Here is a 21,125-nt window from a genome sequence, read left to right as displayed (position 1 = left end):
GACACAACAAAACTTTTAAAAGCTACTCAACCCTCCACCACTACTCCATCAGCTTATGAATCTACGAAAATTCATTACTGTATGCTATATGCACACATGCATAATATGGCGTTACCAGGCTCCTTCAACACTGTTATTAACGAGCTCTTCCGATTGAACAACATGGCAAACTTTACTTTCCCAGACTCTCCACCATCTCCCGACATCATCAAGCTCACCAAAGAATTAGGCAACATCACAACACCTGAAATTCCATCTCCAAGAAACAACCAATCAGCGACTTCCAACATCACCACTGCTGTGGACCAATCACCTGAGTCTTCCACCTCTTCTGCTACTACTAACGAACCACCTGCTTCATCTCCAACTCAACCACCAAAAGCCAAGAAAGCTAAGACACTTCCTCCTGAAAATCCACCTCAAGATACTCGAAGACCTGAAGAAATGGAAGAGGAAACAATATTTAGACCAACTGAACCCCTCACCTTCTATACATTTAACCCTCACACCCCGTCGCTATATGCACCTCAGGTCATCTATTCCATGCACCATGGTAGTATCAAGTACACTGTTGCTCCTGGATGCGATCCCCACACTGAAACTGCCCTAATTGCAGACTTAGAAAAAGGCAGCAAAAGTCTGCTCAAACTTAGTTTATTATCGAAACCTGCTTTCAAAAGACTTCAAAATGGCTCTACGACAGGAACGAAAAACTAACAAAACGCAGATATGAAGAGGGTTATCCACCAATCAACGCTGATCCTCTCTCCTCTCTGCATACTTAACCAATCATATTGAAGCATGCCTCCCTCTCCATCCTGCTTCCCCCCGATCTCCAGCAACCAATCGCCGACCAGATCTACAGATCAACCACCATGATGCAGCATGCACAGCTTGCCCACGTCGTCCACATTCTCAGCCAAGTCCTGTTCTCTCCAGCTCTATCCCACGATCGTCTCAGCTGCTGGGTTAAGCCCTGGCTCTATTTCTACAACTACGAACACTTCTCTCCTTCGCTATTCTTCGTCTGTCCCGTCTTCCCCGCTCATCCCATTGGGATCTTACCTGAACTTGTTCGTTCGTTCGTTCGCTTCTGCTTCAGAATCTCCACGACTACGGTGCTCTTCGCACCACCAAGGTTAAGGACTGATTATCTCATCTTCTGTATATAGTTCAACTGTCTTCAAATTGTGTCCTGGAATTTGTATTGATAAAGCCACTGGATGGCAAAACGTCTAAAATAAAGATACCCAGATGTTGCACATGTGTCTAAATTTCATCTTGTCGGTATTGTATACCATTCTTATACAGCATAGGAATTGAGGAGCACTATCTATTCTTAGTTTTTTGTGTGGTGGCGGGAGATAGGGAGGGAGACATCAAGGCAGGATGCTGGTGAGGAGACTTGAGCCTTTCTTGGATGAGAAACATTACTAGTATCTGTGAGGAAGTGGAGACGTGATAGCATAAACGTGTAGTGTCGGTAAATTTGGTGCAGTGTGGTGAGTGTTGTGTCGACATGATAGTAAGAACTTACCAGAGTTCAATTTGAATTATCTTAAGAACATAAGAGAGAAGGAACACTGCAGCAGGCCTACTGGCCCATGCGAGGCAGGTCCAAGTCTCCTACCGGCTTAAGCCAATGCCCTAACCTATGTTGTTGTAGGTTTGCCGGTACTTCCGGCCCGGGTCTTCTCCAGATGGCGACCCGGCGGTGGCCTCCCGGGCGGGGGGTGTCGTTCATCTTCTTTCTTCTGTATTCTTTCTTGGAGTCCTCCGGTTGGAGGGTGACTTCTTCTTCTGTCTTGCGGTGACTCCCCAAGTGGGAAGTATCTTCTCGTTTAGCATCTTCAGCAGCATAGGAGGGCGGAGGCAGCAATTACAGGGTTCGTTTTGGAGCCACACCCCAGCTTTAGCAGGCAACAAAGTGCTGAGGAAACTTGCCTTCACGGTGATTGATCATTGACAGTCCTGCTAGGTGAGGGTACCGTCTTCGGCAGCCCCATTCTGGAGAGTCCTGAATTTCTTCCTTGTGGTGTAATCGAGTGCCACAAAGCGGTGACTTTTTGAGAGTAGGTTGATCAGGGATTCAGTGGTGAATGATCGAGTTGAGTCGCAGGTGAACTTGACTGTCCCATTGTGGAGGCGTTAAATAATTTCTGGAGTGTACATTGCGTTCTCATTCTGGTTGGTTGTGTAGAAGTATACACCAGACAAGCACTGGACTTCTTGTGAAGGAGTGGCGGTAGTACGTAGGGATGCATCTCAAGGCTCTTGTGTTTTAACCTTCTTGGCTGGTGGCTGAGACGATTGAGGTGAGGCGTCTGATTGGTCCGTTGTGATGGAGGTGGAAGCAGGTGCTGGTGGACTCTCATTGGTGGAATCGGTCGGCGTCTCAGTGGTCTCTGATTGGTCCATCTCTGTGTCGGGAGGAAGATGTGGTAGCGGTGGAGCAGCGGTAATGTTGGCGACATTTGCAGTGGATTTTATGATCTCTGTGGAAGGTGGATATGCAGGGAATGTGAAGCCAGGCATGTTGAGCTTGAAGGGTTCGTTGATGGTGGTGTTGAAGGAACCAGGTTCAGCTACATTCTGCACATGAGCATACATGATGCAGTAAAGAATCTTGGTGGAGTCGCCAGCAAGAGCTGGCGAAGATGTGGTAGATGCAGCTTGCGTGGCTTGAAGAATCTTGGTAGTATCTGCTTGAAGCTTGGTAATAGCAGCATATGTAGTCGCTTGTGCAGTGGGGTTTTTTTGTTGTTGGAGTTGTTTCTTAAGTATATCTCGTCTGGTTGGGCACTTGGCACGTCTTGAAGTCATCGCCTTCTTGGCCGCAGGTGGAGCAGAACTTCTTATTCTTGGCAGGGCAGTCTTTGGTGGTATGTAGGTATGAGTAACAGTTGGAACACTGTGGAATTTGATGGAATTTTTCTGCTTCGATGAAGGCTGGATTGATGTGGAAGTAGTGAATAGCTAGTCCCTCAGCGAGAGCTCTGGCTGCCATGTTGACGTCACTGAAGGTGACCTTCAGCATGGAGGAGGCATTGGGTATTTTGGTAATGAATTCCACCTTGGCTTCAATGGACGACTTGGTTTCTTCGTTAGCCTGGGCAGTGATGAGCCTGTCGAGTCTCTTGAGGAACACAGTTCTCCTGGCCCTCAGAGCTGGGGAAGTCAAGACAATAAATCCCTGATCTCGTAGAGTGGTTGTAGCAGTGGTGGTAATGAGTTTTTCAGCCTCGGTGTCGTCAGTACAGACGACAACGAAGGCCTCTTTGAGCGACAGAATCGCATTAAACTTGACTTGCAGTCTGCCACTGACGACAGCTGCAAGTGCTAGCTTGGACGAGTCATTAACTGTCCCACTCTCTGGTTTGATCTTTACCCTGTTCGAGAAGTGCATCGTGAAGTGTGGTCTACGTGTGCCTAACCTAGTTAGGTCAGGTCACATTTACTTAAGGAGCACGGCATCTAGTCAGTCCAACTCACACCCATCCGCACCCATTCATGTATTTATCTAACCTATTTTTAAAACTACGCAACGTTTTAGCTTCTATAACTGTACTGGGGAGTTTGTTTCACTCATTCAAACCAGTGCTTTCCTATATCCTTCCCGAATCTGAATTTTTCCAACTTCAAACCATTGCTGCGAGTCCTGTCTTGGCTAGATATTTTTAGTACGCTATTTACATCCCCTTTATTTATTCCTGTCTTCCATTTAAACACCTCAATCATATCCCCCCTAATTCTAGGCCTTTCTAGAGAGTGCAGATTCAGGTCCCTCAGTCTGTCTTCATAGGGAAGATTTCTGATACATGGGATCAACTTTGTCATCCTCCTCTGTACGTTTTCCAGAGCATTTATATCCATTCTGTAATATAGTGACCAAAACTGTGAAGCATAATTTAAATGAGACCTAACCAAGGATATATAGAGTTGAAGAACAACCTGAGGACTTCTATTATTTATACTTCTTGATATGAAGCCAAGAATTCTGTTAGCTTTATTGCGAACACTAATGCACTGTTGTCTTGGTTTCAGATTACTGCTAACCAGAACTCCCAAATGCCTTTCGCAATCCATAATATTAAGATCTACATTATTTAGTTTATATGTGGCATGGTTATTTTCCTGTCCAACTTTGCATTTGTCTATATTAAACTGTTTATATGTTGGTAGAATTACCGACAATATGTAAAGTAAAAGGACACAAGTGCAACTAATATGACATATGGCAACGTTTCGCTCTCCAGGAGCTTTATCAAGCCGTTACAAACAATACATGGACGAACAAACAGTACTACTACTACTACTACTAGTTGTAGTAGTAGTAGTAATACAATATGGTAGAACATTAACTTGCACAAGAGTAAAAGGATATAAAAGCTATTACTTGGGTAATATAAGAACGAAGAAACACTGCAGCAGGCCTACTGGCCCATGCGAGGCAGGTCCAAGTCTCCTACCGGCTTAAGCCAATGCACCCAACCTAGTCAGGTCAGGTCACATTGACTTAAGGGAAGAACACGGCAACCGACCTGGTAGCACAAGCTATCAGGTCCAACTCACACCCACCCACACCCACTCATGTATTTATCCAACCTATTTTTAAAGGTACACAACGTTCTGGCCTCTATAACTGTACTTGGGAGTTTGTTCCACTCATCCACAACTCTACCAAACCAGTACTTTCCTATATCCTTCCTGAATCTGATTTTTTCCAACTTAAAACCATTGCTGCGAGTCCTGTCTAGGCTAGATATTTTCAGCACACTATTTACATCCCCTTTATTTATTCCTGTCTTCCATTTATACACCTCAATCATTTTTTTTTCAACAAGTCGGCCGTCTCCCACCGAGGCAGGGTGACCCCAAAAAGAAGAAAATCCCCAAAAAGAAAATACTTTCATCATTCAACACTTTCACCACACTCACACATTATCACTGTTTTTGCAGAGGTGCTCAGAATTCAACAGTTTAGAAGCATACACATATAAAGATACACAACATATCCCTCCAAACTGCCAATATCCCAAACCCCTCCTTTAAAGTGCAGGCATTGTACTTCCCATTTCCAGGACTCAAGTCCGACTATATGAAAATAACCGGTTTCCCTGAATCCCTTCACTAAATATTACCCAGCTCACACTCCAACAGATCGTCAGATCCCAAGTACCATTCGTCTCCATTCACTCCTATCTAACACGCTCACGCACGCTTGCTGGAAGTCCAAGCCCCTTGCCCACAAAACCTTCTTTACCCCCTCTCTCCAACCCTTTTGAGGACGACCCCTACCCCGCCTTCCTTCCCCTATAGATTTATATGCTTTCCATGTCATTCTACTTTGATCCATTCTCTCTAAATGACCAAACCACCTCAACAACCCCTCTTCTGCCCTCTGACTAATACTTTTATTAACTCCACACCTTCTCCTAATTTCCACACTCCGAATTTTCTGCATAATATTTACACCACACACATTGCCCTTAAACAGGACATCTCCACTGCCTCCAACCGTCTCCTCGCTGCTGCATTTACCACCCAAGCTTCACACCCATATAAGAGTGTTGGTACTACTATACTTTCATACATTCCCTTCTTTGTCTCCATAGATAACGTTTTTTGACTCCACATGTACCTCAACGCACCACTCACCTTTTTTCCCTCATCAATTCTATGATTAACCTCATCCTTCATAAATCCATCCGCCGACACATCATCTCCCAAGTATCTGAAAACATTCACTTCTTCCATACTCCTCCTCCCCAATTTGATATCCAATTTTTCTTAATCTAAATCATTTGATACCCTCATCACCTTACTCTTTTCTATGTTCACTTTCAACTTTCTACCTTTACACACATTCCCAAACTCATCCACTAACCTTTGCAATTTTTCTTTAGAATCTCCCATAAGCATAGTATCATCAGCAAAAAGTAACTGTGTAAATTCCCATTTTGAATTTGATTCCCCATAATTTAATCCCACCCCTCTCCCGAACACCCTAGCATTTACTTCCTTTACAACCCCATCTATAAATATATTAAACAACCATGGTGACATTACACATCCCTGTCTAAGACCTACTTTTACCGGGAAGTATTCTCCCTCTCTTCTACACACCCTAACCTGAGCCTCACTATCCTCATAAAAACTCTTTACAGCATTTAATAACTTACCACCTATTCCATATACTTGCAACATCTGCCACATTGCTCCTCTATCCACTCTATCATATGCCTTTTCTAAATCCATAAATGCAATAAAAACTTCCCTACCTTTATCTAAATACTGTTCACATATATGCTTCAATGTAAACACTTGATCTACACATCCCCTACCCACTCTGAAACCTCCTTGCTCATCCGCAATCCTACATTCTGTCTTACCTCTAATTCTTTCAATTATAACCCTACCGTACACTTTTCCTGATATACTCAGTAAACTTATTCCTCTATAATTTTTACAGTCTCTTTTGTCCCCTTTCTCTTTATATAAAGGGACTATACATGCTCTCCGCCAATCCCTAGGTACCTTTTCCTCTTTCATACATTTATTAAACAAAAGTACCAACCACTCCAACACTATATCCTCCCTAATTCTACGTCTTTCTAGAGAGTGCAGATTCAGGGCCCTCAGTCTATCCTCATAGGGAAGATTTCTGATACATGGGATCAACTTTGTCATCCTCCTTTGTACATTTTCCAGACCATTTATATCCATTCTGTAATACGGTGACCAAAACATAAGAACATAAGAACATAAGAACGATGGAACACTGCAGAAGGCCTACTGGCCCATGCGAGGCAGGTCCAAGTCTCCTACCGGCTTAAGCCAATGCACCCAACCTAGTCAGGTCAGGTCACATTGACTTAAGGGAGGAACACGGCAACCGACCTGGTAGCACAAGCTATCAGGTCTAACTCACATCTACTCATGTATTTATCCAACCTATTTTTAAAGCTACACAACGTTCTGGCCTCTATAACGGTACTTGGGAGTTTGTTCCACTCATCCACAACTCTATTACCAAACCAGTACTTTCCTATATCCTTCCTGAATCTGAATTTTTCCAACTTAAAACCATTGCTGCGAGTCCTGTCTAGGCTAGATATTTTCAGCACACTATTTACATCCCCCTTATTTACTCCTGTCTTCCACTTATACACCTCAATCATATCCCCCCTAATTCTACGTCTTTCTAGAGAGTGCAGTTTCAGGGCCCTTAGTCTATCCTCATAGGGAAGGTTTCTGATACATGGGATCAACTTTGTCATCCTCCTTTGTACATTTTCCAGACCATTTATATCCATTCTGTAATACGGTGACCAAAACTGTGCAGCATAATCTAAATGAGGCCTAACCAAGGATGTATAGAGTTGAAGAACAACCTGAGGACTCCTATTATTTATGCTTCTTGATATGAAGCCAAGGATTCTATTAGCTTTATTGCGAACACTTATAAGAACATAAGAATTTAGGAACACTGCAGAAGGCCTACTGGCCCATACGAGGCAGGTCCTTATCAAAACGACATCTACCTAAAGCTACTCAAGAAACAACTCCCGCACCCCCCAACACCAATCAAACCCAGCCCCTCCCGCTCATATATTTGTCCAGTCTCTTCTTAAAGCTACCCAAGGTCCTAGCCTCTATCACCCCACTGGGAAGACTGTTCCACGCATCTACAACTCTGTTAGAAAACCAGTACTTACCTATGTCCTTTCTAAATCTAAATTTATCCAACTTAAATCCATTATTCCTGGTTCTTACCTGGTTCGACACCCTCAGTACTTTATTAATGTCTCCCTTGTTTATGCCCGTCATCCACTTATACACTTCAATGATATCTCCCCTCATTCTACGCCTCTCCAGAGAGTGGAGATTTAAGGCTTTAAGTCTATCTTCATACGGGAGGTTCCTTACACAGTAAATCATTTTAGTCATTCTTCTCTGTATGTTGTCTAATGAGTCTATGTCCATCCTGTAGTAAGGGGACCAAAACTGAGCAGCATAATCTAAATGAGGCCTCACTAGTGATGTATAGAGCTGTAAAATAACTTTTGGACTTCTGTTACTTATACTTCTTGAGATAAATCCAAGTAATCTGTTGGCCTTGTTGCGCACACTGAGGCACTGCTGTCTTGGCTTTAGATTTCTGCTTACCATGACTCCCAAGTCTTTTTCACATTCTGTATGACCAAGCTCTACTTCACCTAGATTATAGCTTCGAGGGTTATTTTCATTACCAAGGGCAAGTACCTTACACTTATCCACATTAAACTTCATCTGCCATTTCTCAGACCAAGACATTAATTTGTTCAAATCGTCCTGGAGTTCATTGATATCCTCCTCAGAGTGAATTATACGGCCTATCTTTGTATCATCAGCAAACTTACTCATGTCACTAGTAATCCCTTCATCAAGGTCATTAATGTAAATTATGAACAAGAGAGGGCCTAAAACTGATCCTTGTGGAATGCCACTAGTGACTAATCCCCATTCAGATTTCACTCCATTAATGGTAACTCTCTGCTTTCTATTGGTAAGCCATGCCTCAATCCATGCTAGAACTTTACCTCCTATACCATGAGCTGCCACTTTTCTTAAGAGTCTCTTGTGAGGTACTCTGTCGAAGGCTTTACTAAAATCCAAATAAACAATATCATATTCCTTATCACTGTCAACTGCCTCAAATGTTCTATTGAAGAACGTCAGTAAGTTTGTCAGGCAGGAACGACCTCTCGTGAATCCATGCTGAGATTCATTTATCAAGTTATGCTCTTCAAGGTGACTTCTGATAATGTCAGCTATAATTGATTCTAATAACTTGCCCACTATAGATGTCAGGCTTATTGGACGGTAATTTGAAGGAGTGGACTTATCCCCTGATTTGAATATAGGAACCACATTAGCCATCTTCCACATCTCTGGCACAACACTGGTAAGGATGGACGCATTGAATACACTCGTTAATGGCTGACTAAGCTCCATCTTGCATTCCTTAAGTACCCTTGAAAACAACTCATCGGGTCCCGGGGACTTATTTTGTTTCAGTTTGTCTATCTGTTTAATAACCATGTCCCTCGTGACAGTAATATTAGTTAACTTAAATTCATCAGGAACTAAATAATTGTTTATTACTGGAATCTCATTTACATCTTCCTGTGTAAAAACTGACAAAAAATAGTCATTAAATAAGGAACACATTTCCAGTTCATTATCCGTCAGCTGTCCATTCCCAGATTTCAGAGGTCCTACTTTTTCCTTCACCTTCGTCCTATACACTTGAAAGAACCCCTTTGGATTAGTCTTTGATTCATTAGCAACTCTAATTTCATAGTCACGTTTAGCCTTTCTAATCGCCTTTTTTACTTCTCTTTTAAGCTGAACATATTGGTCAGTAAGGTTAACCTCTCCTCTTCTGATGCGCCTATAAATTCCCCTTTTCTCCCCTAATAGATGCTTTAGCCTCCTGTTAACCCATTTGGGATCGTTATTATTAGACCTAATTTCTCTCTGGGGAATGTATATACTCTGGGCACTGTGTACATTATTAAGAAAACAATCATAAAAGCAGATCCCTTCATATTCATAAGTATGATTATCGTCAATAAAATCATTAGCTAGATAACCCCAATCAAGATTAGACAGATGTTCCCTAAGTCCATTATAATCGGCAGAACGAAAATCGGGGATTTTTACTGTATTATCATTATTCTTGCATTCCCAAATAATGCTGAAGGTGATGGATTTGTGATCACTTGCGCCAAGCTCTTCAGTGATCTCCAGATTATTCACGAGTGTTTCCTTATTTGACAAGACTAGGTCTAGCAAATTATTACCCCTGGTAGGTTCAGTTACACTCTGTTTCAGAAAACAGTCCTGAACTGCTTCCATGAAGTCACTGGACTCTAGATTACCTGTCAAAGAATTCCAGTCAATTTGGCTAAAGTTAAAGTCCCCTACTATGACTACGTTACTGTGTCCAGAAGCCCTAACAATTTCGTCCCAAAGAAGTCTCCCTCTATCGTGATCCAAGCCTGGAGGTCGGTATATTACACCTAGAATTAGTTTTTCTTGACCCTCCACGAACTCTACCCAAACAGACTCTGTTAATGCTCCATCTATTTTTATACCTGTTTTTATGCAACAATTAATATTTTCTCGAACATACAATGCAACTCCTCCCCCCTTCCCATTACATCTATCCACATTGAATAACTTAAATCCCTGAATATTACACTCAGCAGTCATATCCCGACTCTTTAAATCATACCACGTTTCAGTTAATGCAATGATATCAAAGTTCCCAGCACATGCTACCAAACGTAGTTCATTAATTTTATTTCTTGCACTTCGACTGTTAGCATAAAATACCATCATATATTTTTTCTTCTGCACATTTTTCTTATTCATCTTTGTTTTTACACAATTTCTGAAATTATCATTACCCAGAGTTACTCCATGACAGTTACTATTAAGATTCTTAACATCAGAGCATAAGTCAATATATCCATATTCATTATTAATCATTTCAAAACCCATACCTCTAACTAATCCTAGTTTAAAGTCCTAACAACCCCCTCAACTGAGTTAGCAAGAAAACCCACACCTGCCCTGGATAAATGAACCCCATCCCTGGCATACATGTCATTTCGGCCATAGAAGTTGTCCCAGTTGTCAATGAATGGTACTGCATTATCCTTACAGTGTTTATCCAGCCAACAATTAATACCAATTGCTCTGGACAACCATTCATTACCAACACCTCTTCTTGGCAAAATGCCACATATAACAGGGCGCCCCCCCCTTCTTCCTAATCATGTCTATAGCTGTCCTGAACTTTCTAACTAAATCCTCACTTCTACGTTTGCCTACATCATTGCCTCCAGCACTGAGGCAAATAATAGGATTGATCCCATTACCGTTCATGATGTTGTCAAGCCGGCTAACAATGTCCTCCATCCCAGCCCCAGGAAAGCATACCCTTTGTCTCCTACTCCTGTCCTTCAAGCAGAATGCCCTATCCATGTATCTAACCTGGCTATCCCCAACAACAACAATATTCTTACCTTCCTTGTCGTTCGTCGTGACGATCCCAGTAGTAGACTCACATTCGTGCACTGTTGTCTTGGTTTCAGATTACTGCTAACCAGAACTCCTAAATCTTTTTCGCAATCCGTGTAGCATAATCTAAATGAGGCCTAACCAAGGATGTATAGACAGATATTTCTATTGGAGGCTGGACTAGAGAAGGCCTATCAACCATGTCTCTATCCAGGAAAAAATTTCTCCTATTCCGTGTGCCTTTTTTTTCCTCAATAGCCTCTGATGTGGAACTCTATCAAAAGCCTTACTGAAGTCCATATACACAATATCATATTCATTACCATGATCTACCGCCTCAAATACCTTAGTGAAAAAAGTTAACAAATTCGTAAGGCATTGAACGCCCTTTTGTAAAACCGTGCTGGTATAAAATACCCAGACGATGGGAAAAATAGGCAGTAATGTAGTATAGCGCGATTGTTTATTGACTACGTTTCGCTCACACAGTGAGCTTTATCACGTCACAAACAGACATCTACCTGAGAAGGGAAGAAGACAGTGTGGCAGGATCTTGGAGCCATCACTCATCTGTATTTCCAACAATTTTAACCAGCTTGTTATAACATAGCTGAAGCCCTTGTTACCAGGAGGCTTCTTCATGGTTATCCTACATAGCAACAAACCTACTGAATCATTTATCTATATTCCCCTTATCTTAGTCGTTTGTGTATATCGTGAATAATAAGGGATCCCAACACTAACCCCTGTGGGACACCTCTAGTAGCAGCCCCCTTCCCCTCCATTCTGATTTCTCCTCATTTATGCAAACTCGTCGTTAAAGGATTAGACACATGATGAAATTAAGACACATGTGCAACATCTGGGTATCTTTATTGTAGACGTTTCGCCATCCAGTGGCTTTATCAATACAAATTCTAGGACATAACTTGAAGACAGTAGAACTATGTACAGAAGATGAGGTAATCAGTCCCTCAACCTAGGGTATTTTTTGAGGAAATGGTATGGTGATACCGACAAGATGTGGAAAAAGACACTTATGTACAGTTCAGGACATTTATTAAAGGAAACGTTTCGCCACGAGTGGCTTCTTCAGTCCTAATACAGAGAAAACTAAGAAAAGACACATATATATAGTGGCGGGAGTCAGGTGAGGTGATGCGTGGGTAGAGGTGGTAGTAGTAGTAGTAGTAGTAGTAGTAGTAGTAGTAGTAGTAATGGAACTAAGGAGGTGAGGCAAGAGAGGGACCTGCTGGCATCAAGTAACAACAGTTCCCAGGATGGGTAATATCCTCTTGCTTAGTAATTTTGAAATACTGTAACTACCGGATTTTTGCTTTATAGTGTTACTGACAGAAATTAGTGCAGCTTCAATGCATTTTCTCCGTCTTAAGTCGTCTTCTTTAATAACTAGTTTAGCTTCATTGAATTTCATGAGGTGTCCAACATCGTCTCTATGTTGACCGCAAAAACGCATGTGTGCAACATAGAGACGATGTTGGACACCTCATGAAATTCAATGAAGCTAAACTAGTTATTAAAGAAGACGACTTAAGACGGAGAAAATGCATTGAAGCTGCACTAATTTCTGTCAGTAACACTATAAAGCAAAAATCCGGTAGTTACAGTATTTCAAAATTACTAAGCAAGAGGATATTACCCATCCTGGGAACTGTTGTTACTTGATGCCAGCAGGTCCCTCTCTTGCCTCACCTCCTTAGTTCCATTACTACTACTACTACTACTACTACTACTACTACTACCACCTCTACCCACGCATCACCTCACCTGACTCCCGCCACTATATATATGTGTCTTTTCTTAGTTTTCTCTGTATTAGGACTGAAGAAGCCACTCGTGGCGATACGTTTCCTTTAATAAATGTCCTGAACTGTACATAAGTGTCTTTTTCCACAGGGTATTTTTTATTTTGTAGACGTTTCATCAGTGGCTTTGTCAGTACAATACGAGGAAGGACGTGATGTGAAGACTAGAAATATATACAGAAGTCAGTGGAAGATTTTTTAATCAGTCCCTCAGCCTAGGAGCAGGTTGATAAATTAGACACATGTGCAACTCTTGGGTATCTTTATTGAGGAAACGTTTCGCCACACAGTGGCTTCATCAGTCCATACAAAGGAGAATCTTGAACAGGAGTAGTTTGAGGTAATCAGTCCCTCAGCCTGGAGTCGATGTGTTCAGTCCATCAATCTTGTAGAAAGTACAGCACAGGGCCGTAGACGTTGGTTGTATACTGTAGTCAGGTGAGGCGGAGGAGGAGGAGGAGGCGGGGTAATAGTGGTACCATCCACTAGTCGATGTAGGTCTTGGTCCACTAGGAGCAGGTGGTAAACACCGTGTCTTGAAGAACGTAAAGCAGAGGCAGGAAGATTGGTGCTTATATACTGGAGTCAGATGACGTGCAGCAAAGCCACTGGTTGGCGCAATGTCTGCAACATAAACTTCCTGTTGTCTATGGGTCAACCAAAACTCGAGCCAGGAGGTAATTTCTCCACCTGTTCGCTGTGTTACTGCTTTCTTTAGTTGCGTCTCTTGCATACGTAATGTTTATGTACATTTGGTTAGGCACAACATTTACATGTATTGATATGAACATCAAAATGGTATACAATACCGACAGGTTGGTAGGTAAGACACATAGGCAACAGTTAGGCAACTTTATTCCGGAACGTTTCGCCTACACAGTAGGCTTCTTCAGTCGAATACAGAAAGTAGGCAGGAACAGTAGAGATGAGAAGACGATGTAATCAGTCCATCACCCTTGAAGTCGTAGAATTCGAGGTTGTCAGTCCCTCAGCCTGGAGAAGTTCAGTTCCATAGTCAGGAACTGAACTATGGAACTGAATTTCTCCAGGCTGAGGGACTGACAACCTCGAATTCTACGACTTCAAGGGTGATGGACTGATTACATCGTCTTCACATCTGTTCCTGCCTACTTTCCGTATTCGACTGAAGAAGCCTACTGTGTAGGCGAAACGTTTCGGAATAAAGTTGCCTAACTGTTGCCTATGTGTCTTACCTACCAACATGTATTGATATGAGATTAAGATATGTTAGAAACATAAGGAGCACTACAGCAGGCCTGCTGGTCCATGCTAGGCAATCCTAACCTACCCACACCTCGTACCTATATGTATGACTGCACAGATGTCCTTTTAAGAACATAAGAACGAAGGAACACTGCAGAAGGCCTACTGGCCCATGCGAGGCAAGTCCAAGTCTCCTACCGGCTTAAACCAATGCACCCAACCTAGTCAGGTCAGGTCACACTGACTTAAGGGAGGAACACGGCAACCGTCCTGGTAGCACAAGCTATCAGACACATATGCAACATGAAAGTTAAGACACATGTGCAACATCTGGATATCTTTATTGTAGACGTTTCGCCATCCAGTGGCTTTATCAATACAGATTCTAGGACATAATAGGAAGACAGTAGAACTATATACAAAAGATGAGGTAATCAGTCCCTCGGCCTTGGAGTTAGTGTTCACAGCATCGTGGTGGAGGAGAATATGGAGCAAAGGCAAGAAGACTGGCGGTTATATATGCGTCAGTGGATAGGGACGGGCAGCAGACGAGGGCAGTCACTGGTAGGCGGGATTCCCCAGTGGAAGTAGGTCCTTCCCAAAGAGATGGGCTAGTTGCAGAAGCCGTGAAGAAGGTCTTGTAGATGTCCTCTGAACCAAGATTCCAAGACACATATGCAACAGTTAGGTATCTTTATTATGAAACGTTTCGCCTACACAGTAGGCTTCTTCAGTCAAGTACAGAAAAGTTGATAGAAGCAGAAGATACTTGAAGACGATGTAATCAGTCCATCACCCTTAAAGTTTTGAGGTGGTCAGTCCCTCAGTCTGGAGAAGAGCATTGTTCCATAGTATGAAACAATAGAACAATAGAAGCCTACTGTGTAGGCGAAACGTTTCATAATAAAGATACCTAACTGTTGCATATGTGTCTTACCTAACAACCTGTCGGTATTTTATACCATTTTAATGTACAAGCTATCAGGTCTAACTCACACCCACCCACATCTACTCATGTATTTATCCAACCTATTTTTAAAGCTACACAACGTTCTGGCCTCTATAACGGTACTTGGGAGTTTGTTCCACTCATCCACAACTCTATTACCAAACCAGTACTTTCCTATATCCTTCCTGAATCTGAATTTTTCCAACTTAAAACCATTGCTGCGAGTCCTGTTTAGGCTAGATATTTTCAGCACACTATTTACATCCCCTTTATTTATTCCTGTCTTCCATTTATACACCTCAATCATATCCCCCCTAATTCTACGTCTTTCTAGAGAGTGCAGTTTCAGGGCCCTTAGTCTATCCTCATAGGGAAGGTTTCTGATACATGGGATCAACTTTATCCTCCTTTGTACATTTTCCAGAGAATTTATATCCATTCTGTAATACGGTGACCAAAACTGTGCAGCATAATCTAAATGAGGCCTAACCAAGGATGTATAGAGTTGAAGAACAACCTGAGGACTTCTATTATTTATGCTTCTTGATATGAAGCCAAGGATTCTATTAGCTTTATTGCGAACACTTATGCACTGTTGTCTTGGTTTCAGATTACTGCTAACCAGAACTCCTAAATCTTTTTCGCAATCCGTAATATTAAGATCTACATTATTTAGTTTATATGTGGCATGGTTATTGTCCTGTCCAACATTTAGAACTTTGCATGTGTCTATATTAAACTGCATCTGCCACTTCTCCGACCACTGCATCAGTCTATTCAAATCTTCCTGGAGTGCTCGAATGTCCTCGTCAGAATGAATTCGACGGCCTATTTTGGTGTCATCGGCAAACTTGCCGATGTCGCTCTTTATGCCCTCATCTATGTCGTTTATGTAGATTGTGAACAGCAGGGGGCCCAACACTGACCCCTGTGGAACACCGCTCGTGACGCTTCCCCACTCTGATTTCTCCCCATTTATGCAAACTCTCTGCTGCCTATTTGTCAACCATGCCTCTATCCAGGAAAAAATTTCTCCTCCTATTCCATGTGCTTTAATTTTCCTCAATAGTCTCTGATGTGGGACCCTGTCAAAAGCCTTACTGAAGTCCATATACACAATATCATATTCATTACCATGATCTACCTCCTCAAATACCTTAGTGAAAAAAGTTAATAAATTCGTAAGGCAGGAACGCCCCTTTGTAAAACCATGCTGAGATTCGTTGATTAATTTATGCTTTTCAAGGTGGCTACGAACTGCCTCGGCAATTATTGATTCCATAAATTTTCCCACTATGGAGGTTAGGCTTATTGGTCTATAGTTCGAAGCTATGGACCTGTCACCTGTTTTGAAAATAGGTATCACATTTGCCATTTTCCACTTATCTGGCACCATGCCAGTTTGTAGTGATATGTTGAAAAGATTAGCCAAAGGTGTGCTAAGCTCCTCTTTACATTCCTTTAGAACCCTTGCATACAGTTCATCAGGGCCTGGGGATTTGTTAGGTTTTAATTTATCTATTTGCCTAAGGACCATGTCACTTGTGACCCTAATAGTGCACAGTTTATTATCGTCCTGTTCTACATAATTTATCATTACAGGAATATCGCTGGTATCCTCCTGTGTAAAAACTGAGAGGAAGTATGTGTTAAAAATTCTACACATTTCCTTATCACTGTCAGTGAGCTGACCCAGGAACTTTTGAGTGGGCCTATCTTGTCCCTGATCTTACTTCTGTATACCTGAAAGAATCCTTTTGGGTTAGTCTTCGATTCTCTTGCAACTTTAACCTCATAATCTTTTTTTGCTTTTCTAATTCCCTTTTTTATTTCTCTCTTTAACTGAATATATCGATTTCTTAATTGCCCCTCTCCTCTTTTGATTTGCCTATATATGCCTCTCTTTTGACCAATCAGATATTTTAATCTATTGTTCATCCATTTAGGATCATTTTTGTTTGATCTGATTTCCCTATTTGGAACATAATTTGACTGAGCAGCTAGAACTATGCCCTGGAAAGCATCATATCGGCAACCATCACCACCTACCTGACCCTTAGTCAGGTCATTCCAGTTCAGCCCACCTAAGTAATTTTTCAGTCCTATGAAATCAGCCAAGCGAAAGACTTGATTGCCATTATTAGGGGAATTCCATGATATATTAAAACTGAGTGATTTGTGATCACTTTCCCCAAGCTCATCATTAACCTCAAGATTATTAATTAGTGTTTCCCTACTGGCAAGAACCAAGTCAAGGAGGTTATTTCCCCTAGTTGGCTCTGTCACAAACTGTTTTAAAAAACAATCCTGGATCGTATCAAGAAAGTCACCTGACTCTAAATTTCCTGTCAAATTGCTCCAGTCAGTCTGTCTATAGTTGAAATCTCCCATTAGCACAACATTTTCGTATGTAGATGCCTTACGAATTTCGTCCCATAGAAGTTTACTGCACTCCCTATCAAGATTTGGGGCCCTGTAAATCACACCCAAAATTAGTTTTTCTCGGCCCTCGAGAAGCTGTAACCAAACAGATTCAGTGGCTGACACTTCTAATTTAATATCTTGTCTAACACAACAATTTAAATTGTCTCTGACATACATCGCTACTCCACCACCTTTCCTGTTGACCCTGTCAGTGTGGAATAATTTATAGCCTTGTATGTGACATTCAGAGGGCATCTCTCTATCTTTCAGATTGAGCCAGGTCTCTGTTATAGCAATAATATCTATGTTTCCTGCACTTGCAATTAATCTTAGCTCATCTATCTTATTTCTTACACTCCTGCTATTTGTATAGTAAACCTTAAGGGAGCTAGTCCCTTGCTGCCCTCTGCTGTCCCCCTTTGTTTGCTGACCTGATCTATTGTCTTTATTTATAACTTCATGCTGAATGCCTTTTATACATTTACTGTTTCCAACCCAAGTGTTGCAACCTGCTTGTTTCCCACACACACCCATACCTCTATCTTCCATCAGTTTAAAATCATAGGCATTTCACCAATGGCCTTCTCAATCGAGTCTGCAAGTGCTACCACCCCAGCCCCAGAGAGATGTACCCCATCCCTTGCATACATATCATGTTTGCCATAAAAGTTGTTCCAGTTGTCAATGAATGGGATTGCAAGTTCCTTGCAGTATCTGTCTAGCCAGCAATTTACACCAATTGCCCTAGACAACCATTCATTTCCTACTCCCCTTCTAGGCAAGATGCTACATATGATTGGGATCCCTCCCTTAGACTTAATGAAATCTATAGCTGACCTGTACTTATCTAGCAGCTCTTCTCTCCTACCCTTCCCAGTATCATTTCCACCAGCACTGAGACAGATAATGGGCTTGTTCCCATTACCTGACATGATATTATCCAGCCTGTTGACAATGTCCCCAACACCAGCTCCAGGGAAGCACACTCTATCTCTCATCTTCTTATTCCTATTACAAAAAGCACGGTCAATATATCTTATCTGAGAGTCACCAACCACAAGAATGCGCTTACCTCCATTAGCAGGGGCAGTAGTACCCTTACCTTCACTGGCCACTGATGTACATTCATCCTCCTCACATAATTATGTGCCTGTCCAACCTGTGTTTTTTTTTAAGCTACACAAGTTCTTGCTTGAGTTACGCTGCACGGAGGTTTGTTCCATTCATCCACAACTCTCTTGCCAGACCAATGCTTTCCTATATCCTCTCTAAATCTATGTTTCCCCAGCCTGAACCTGTTGCTTCGAGTCGTGTCTCGCTTAGGTATTTTCAGTGCCTTTATTCTGGGTTTCCAATTGTACACCTCAATCATATCCCTCCTTTTCCCCCTTCCCAACTCTGCGTCTTTCCAGAGAATGCAAATTCAGTACTTCCAGCCTATCATCGTAGGAATGATTCCTGATATATTAAATTAACCGCGTCATTCTTGAAAAATGGTATGGTGATACCGACAAGATGTGGAAAAAGACACTTATGTACAGTTCAGGACATTTATTAAAGGAAACTTTTCGCCACGAGTGGCTTTTTCAGAATTAAAGAATGTAATAAAGTTGGTAGAATTACTGACAATATGTAAAGTAAAAGGACACAAGTGCAACTAATGTGACATTTTATTGTGGCAACGTTTCGCTCTCCAGGAGCTTTGTCAAGCCGTGTACTGTTTGTAACGGCTTGATAAAGCTCCTGGAGAGCGAAACGTTCCCACAATAAAATGTCACATTAGTTGCACTTGTGTCCTTTTGCAGAATTAAAGAAGCCAATCCTGGCGAAACGTTCCTCTAAGTGTGTGTGTGTGTGTGTGTACTCATATATACGGTTGCAGGGCAAAACATTTTAACTGTATTACAATGTTATCTTTGTGTTTCTGCAGATTGACTACCCGGACGTGCAGTTGATGCGGCCAGGGCAGTGAGTGTCTTGCAACACCATGAACCTGGAGAAGTTGATGGCCCTGGAACAAGATGAGATTACCATCAGGCCGGGGGGCCATGGGGCACCACCCCCACCACCCGGCCACCACCACCACCAATACGACACTGACCACCACCACCACCACTCCCACCACGACAACTACCTGCCGGATCTGGTGGGCAGTGCCATCCTGAGTGGGGCCAGAAACCGTGGCAGTGTGGGTTCATCAGTGCGTGATGGCTCTGACACCTCCAGTGCCTACTCTGGCTCTGACACCATGTGTCACTCACTGCAGTCCTCCTTAGAGCCCGACGATGTAGATCTGTCGGGCCTGACGGAGAGCGCCATAGATTCTGACGAAGAAGACTTGGCTGAGAGTATTGAGGTAAGCTGCCAAGAATGTTGCTTATATATTAAAGGAACTTACTAATAAAAACAGGTCGGTGGATGATAAATTAGACATGTGCAACACTTGGGTATCTTTATCCTGGAATCGTTTAGCCACACAGTGGCTTCATCAGTCCAGTACGAAGAAGAATGGTTGAAGAACAGGAGCATGAAGTAATCGGCCCCTCAGCTTGGAGTTAGTTAATCTTGAAAAGAATACGCCATATCTGCGAAGGGGATAAGATATTGTAGACAGGTGAGGCGAAACCACTGTGTGGCGAAACGTTTCTACAGTAGAGACCCAAGTGTTGCACACGTGTCTAATTTAGATCCTCTTCTGAAGAGGATCGAACTATACATACTAGTTAATCTTATGTAGGTTACTATTGAGTGAACAGGTCAGTATTGACGTTATGTCCTGGTCACAACTCGCTGTATCATGTTCGTTACAAGTATGTTATGTATACCCTGGTAACAATTTTTATTTTGGGCGACAGTAAAAATAGCGTATTTTTGGCGTGAGCAGCGCGTCACAGCCAATCAACTGTTAGTATTGAGACATGTAACACTCCTGGCCAATCACAGCATCGTAAACAAAGATGCAATGAAGGTAAACAGAGGCACGCCATTTCCACATCTACCGCTGACAGAGCAAGTTTGTGTTATGTTAAGTTACCTTTTTTTTTTTACCCCCCCCAGAAAAAAAATAAGCTACGTAATTAATATAACATCTAATGTTATATATTTTAAGGAATAAATTATTTATCAACTTTGACCAGGACCTGAAGTGAATAATGACCTCAAAGATCAGTAGTAAGAAGCACTTTAGGTAAAACTTGCGATTGTGGCTTAAATAGCAACGTACTTCTTGCCGAATAAGACAAGCGAAAATTTGTGTATGCAATAATGTCGCAAAACTCATTCTGAACCTAACAAAAAAAAAGTTTCATTGTGTTTGTTTATTATTAAATTATTGTAAACTTGTCAAAAATATATTTAGTTGGATTAAGCTAAATTAAATTGCACTTGTTATAATCAGGTTAGGTAAGTTTTCTAAGGTTCTTTTGGTACAAAATTATAAATTTTTACATTAACATCAATGAAAAAAAAATATATCTTTAAACGTATAAGAGAAAATTTTAGAAAGGACTTAATTTTAAACGAGTTGTTGGTAATTGACTAATTTTGCCTTTTCGGCACCCCCCCCCCACACACACACAAATTATATATGCTTAACAATTCGCAAACAGGTGAAATTATTTACAAACATC

At 41.8% G+C, this 21,125-nt stretch overlaps 1 protein-coding gene across 4 annotated transcripts in view; it reads left to right on the top strand.

Annotated features, from left to right (window-relative positions):
• Positions 1-21,125, top strand: part of LOC128685297 (rap guanine nucleotide exchange factor 2) — an 832,363-nt gene that overhangs the window by 712,479 nt on the left and 98,759 nt on the right. For all 4 annotated transcript variants that reach the window (XM_070083069.1, XM_070083072.1, XM_070083070.1 and 1 more), the window contains one exon: positions 19,427-19,852. In XM_070083069.1, coding sequence (XP_069939170.1) covers positions 19,484-19,852 — 369 coding nt within the window. In that variant the 5' untranslated portion in view covers positions 19,427-19,483. The remainder of the gene's footprint in view (positions 1-19,426; positions 19,853-21,125) is intronic.

The sequence above is a fragment of the Cherax quadricarinatus genome, chromosome 8, assembly GCF_038502225.1.
Source record: "Cherax quadricarinatus isolate ZL_2023a chromosome 8, ASM3850222v1, whole genome shotgun sequence".
NCBI classification, from domain to species: domain Eukaryota; kingdom Metazoa; phylum Arthropoda; class Malacostraca; order Decapoda; family Parastacidae; genus Cherax; species Cherax quadricarinatus.
This window is presented reverse-complemented; position numbering and strand designations above follow the sequence as displayed.